The sequence below is a fragment of the Balaenoptera acutorostrata genome, chromosome 1, assembly GCF_949987535.1.
Source record: "Balaenoptera acutorostrata chromosome 1, mBalAcu1.1, whole genome shotgun sequence".
NCBI classification, from domain to species: Eukaryota; Metazoa; Chordata; class Mammalia; order Artiodactyla; family Balaenopteridae; genus Balaenoptera; species Balaenoptera acutorostrata.
Window position 1 is genome coordinate 38,906,023 of NC_080064.1, and position 3,853 is coordinate 38,909,875.

At 59.5% G+C, this 3,853-nt stretch overlaps 1 protein-coding gene across 1 annotated transcript; it reads right to left on the minus strand.

Moving 5' to 3' along the window:
- Positions 1–579: 579 nt before the first annotated feature.
- On the minus strand, positions 580–3,289 carry KNCN (kinocilin). Its single transcript, XM_007164514.1, has 3 exons — positions 3,139–3,289; positions 1,454–1,528; positions 580–659 (listed from the first exon to the last, which is right to left on the minus strand). The coding sequence occupies exons 1-3, from the start codon at positions 3,287–3,289 to the stop codon at positions 580–582; spliced, it is 306 nt and encodes a 101-aa protein (XP_007164576.1).
- Positions 3,290–3,853: the final 564 nt, after the last annotated feature.

Here is a 3,853-nt window from a genome sequence, read left to right on the forward strand (position 1 = left end):
AGGGCTCAGCTCAGGAGACAACTCCTCCTGGAAGCCTCCAGGCCTGTGCGTCACCTGGGCTCCTGTCAAGGCAGCGACCATTTTGTTTTTCTAGGCTATGCCGCTGTCTGGTTCACTGCTGCTCAGGGCCCGTTCCTGAGCAGCTGCCTGGAGCTTTTGATGTTCAGGGGAGTCTGGTCCAGGCCCTCTATGCAGCCCGTGAGCTCCTGAGGCCCAGGGCCAGGCCCAGACCCGGTGTGGTTCCTGTGAGCCTGCGGCTCACTTCCCTGGCCAGGCTGGAGCAAGAGACTGGGGTATCACTGGGCCCCAAATTCCAGAAGATCCAGCCAGTAGATCAAAGAGGGAAGAAAGCTGAGCTGCAGTTCAGAGAGAAAATCCAGGTCAAGAGCCTGAAACCAGAGACACCGTGGTCCAGGCCCCACCCCACCACAGGGAATCCATTTCCAATGGCCTTGGTGAAAGCAGGTCTGGCATCTCCAGGACCTGGTTCATCTCTGATTTGGACCCAGGCAGGCTCTGAGATTGGGGTAGCAGGTGGGAAGAGAGGGCAGGGCAGGGGGCAGCCCGTCAGCCCCTGCCTCAGCCCTCCCCAGCCCCCCGGCCCCCTGGCTTCAGCTTCTCCAGGGTTCTGCTCACGGTGGACAGGCTGCTGCGGGCTCCTGCGGGAGAGGCCAGGACAGGGCTTGCTGAGTAGACAGGTCCCGGGTCAGAGCCACCCAGAGGGACCCGGGGTCAGAGCAGGCTAGAATGGGGAGGGAGGGAGGCGCGGATGGTCAGAGTGGCCCTTCTGGAGGACAGCAGCATGGTGTGGGTGTTAGAGGCAGGACTCGGGGCTGAAGGCCTGGTTTCTGGACGCACCACTTCCCGGCTGCCTCACGTAACCTCCCTGTGCCTCAGTTGCCCCATATATAAAGTGTGGCTAATTATAGCACCTGCCTCATATGGCTGTTCTGAGAATGAAACAAATTAACATATGTAAAGTGCTTGGCACGGTGTCTGGAATGGAACCTTCTGCTGAGTACTAGGCACTACCACTGGCAGCAGACCCTGAGGGTGGAGGCATCTTTGAGAAACTCTTGCTCTGGCATCTTCCAGTGTGTGGGGATGGGGGAGGAGGGAGATGCCCAGTTTCAGGTACCAGGTCTCAGGTCTGAGAGTTGGATTCCACAATGGGAGAGGAGAGTGAGAAAATAAGCGGGTCTAGGGGAGGGAAGGGGGCAGTGTGGTGCCCTGCTGGGCCTAACAGAGAAACCCTGGGGACCAGAGGAGCTGAGCTCAGCTGGGAACAAGAAGGGTTTTGACTAAGCTCATGGAAGAAATACCCAGTGCTGCTGCCTCCCTGTGATTGGAGAAGTCCCCTCTGCACTTCCCTCAAGGTTTCTCTGGGGCCCCACAGAGCTGTGCACCCAGAGGGGGAAGATGGCAGATGGACTCTGGGATTTCTGGAACTTACCTTCTTTATTACCATTGGCGCTGGATCTTCCTTCTCCGTGGTCTGGCCCTGGCTGGGGGTGGATTCTCAGGCTCCCTGTAGGATGAGACCACCCCAAGCCCCCTGGTTACCAAGCCATTCTGAAATCAAGTCCAGCTTTGGGAAGGGAAGTCCTTCTTGTTGTCTACTCTCCATCCCTGCTGCTGTCTTTGCTCCACTACATTCCTTTACGTCTCCCACATGATCTGAGGTGATCTGGGGAGGGGAGCGAAGGTGGGAGAAATGGGCCCTGGAAGGAGAAGGTGGCAGATTTTTAAGGAGGTGGGGGTCCCGGGGAGACCCAGGGACACGTAGCCCCACAGGATTGATGGAGATGGGAGCACATATGTGGGGAGCTGAGAAGAGGAGGGGAGCTGTACAAGGGTCCTAAGGTCTCACACACAGCCAGTACCAGCAACACACGTGGGCTCGGCTCCACTGCAGAGTGGGCCACAGACTTACAAACAAAGTGTCTCACACAGCCCTTGTCAGGGAGTCTGCTGGGGGCCGGGGAGAGGACTTACCTATGGTAGGCAGGATGTGGTCCAGGTTGAACCGAGCCTTCAGGAAGGGGTAGGCAAAGATGAGGAGCCCTGAGAAGAGAGACACAGAGGGGTTCCGTGATGGGGAGGGAGCCTGTTTAGTTTGAGCTGCATGAAGCTGTGGGCTGTGAGCCTGGGGGTGGATTATGGGTGAGCATGGGAGGAACCCGAGTGGCAGGGTTGGGACTGTGGGTGTGTAAATGCAGCCTGTGAGTGTGTGTGTCGGGGGTTCCCCAATACCCGGCCCCAGGAGGGGTTGGGGAGCAGTGCCTTCTGCGGAAGGGGCTACAGGCTGGGAAGTCCCAGGCCCCTGGCTCCACATCACCCAGGTGATGAGCAGGTGGCTTTCCTCCTTCCCAGCTGGCTGGAAATGGGCCCATTGACACTCCCCAACTCTCTGATGCCCCCCCTCCCCTAGGGACCCCAGGGCAGGACTGGGGGTGCTCCTCAGTGTGCTTCTTTTCGCCCAGACCTGGGGAGGGGGTAGCAGAAGAGCGAGTCCTGCTCTGCCCACTCCCAAGGGTCTGTGGCCCTTGGCCTGAGTTCACAGGTACAGATGCCCAGAGCCCACCAACCTCGTGCTTCTGGTTCTGCTTGTGGCCCAGGGTGGTGGAGTGGGGCGAGGGATGGTACCCAACACCGCTGTGGGGAGGTGAGTGGGACTGGCCCAGATAGACGGATAGATGCCTGGACAGACATACCTGCTGCTGCGACATTTGGGAAAAGAAAAGGAAGCCCTCTCTCTGAGCTGGATCCTGTCCTGGCTCAAGGGGGGCCCCACAGAGAACTCTGTCCTCTTCCACCTGCCCCCCATCAACTCAGCCCCAACAGGCTTATGAGTCCCAACACTAACCCAAGAGCCCAGGGCTTGGGACTGGGAGCGGAGCTGGAGCAGCCCAAGAGGAGTGGTCGCCAGCTCCTCCTCCACATCTCCTGGCCCCTGCAGCGTGCTGTGGGAATCTCACCCCAATCTCCCTCTCCCTCCCCCTACCCCCATGGCTGCCTTGCTCACACCTCTCGCTTCTATCCTCCCCAACCAAATTCCTGATGACCCAGCTCTTCCCTCCATTTCTCGTTCACCTGACCATGGCCCCAGCTCCCTCTCCGAGCCCAGCACCTGCTCACCCAGAGCAGCGGCACCAATAAAGATTCCGCCCACAGCAGCTGCAGCTTTGGACACGGAGACACCAATGATGATGCTGCCGGCCACCAGGCCGAGGGCCACGCAGGCCAGCTGCAGGCAGCGGAAGTCTCTGCTGCTGATGGGGATGTCCATGCAGGCCCACCCGGGGCACAGTCTCCAGCCAGCGGAGCCTTTTCCCCTGAAGAGCCCTGGAGGTCTCAGTCCTCTCGGATGTCTCCTTGCTGGAGCTCCACCTTTAGGGAGGGAGTTTCTGGGCAATAAGGTTCTGGGCTGGTAACCCTTGGCTTTATCTGCAACCCTATCCGACAATAGTCTTAGCTAGGATCTCTCCCACGTCGCCCCAGCTTACTCTTCCTCCCCTAAAGGCCCCTGAAGCTGGAAGCCACTCTCGGGACTTCTGCCTGGTCACATCCTGCCTTGGCTGCCAGAGTTCTGGAGAGCTGGGACTGCCCCACGGGGTCCTCCCCTGCCAGCCTCCTCTCGGGAGAGCTCAGCCCGAGCTCCCCTGCCCAGGACCTCCTGCCCCAGCTCCCTGGAGCCTACTCAGCTGCCACTGAGCCTCGGCCTATTAAAGTTTAAAGCAATGGAGGTGGGAGGGGCGGTGGTCCAGAGGACATGGCTTCCTCAGAGATGCAGGCAGCAGGAGGTGCTGAGTTATTTATGAGGTCGCAATGTGATCTGCTGCCCACAGGCCCA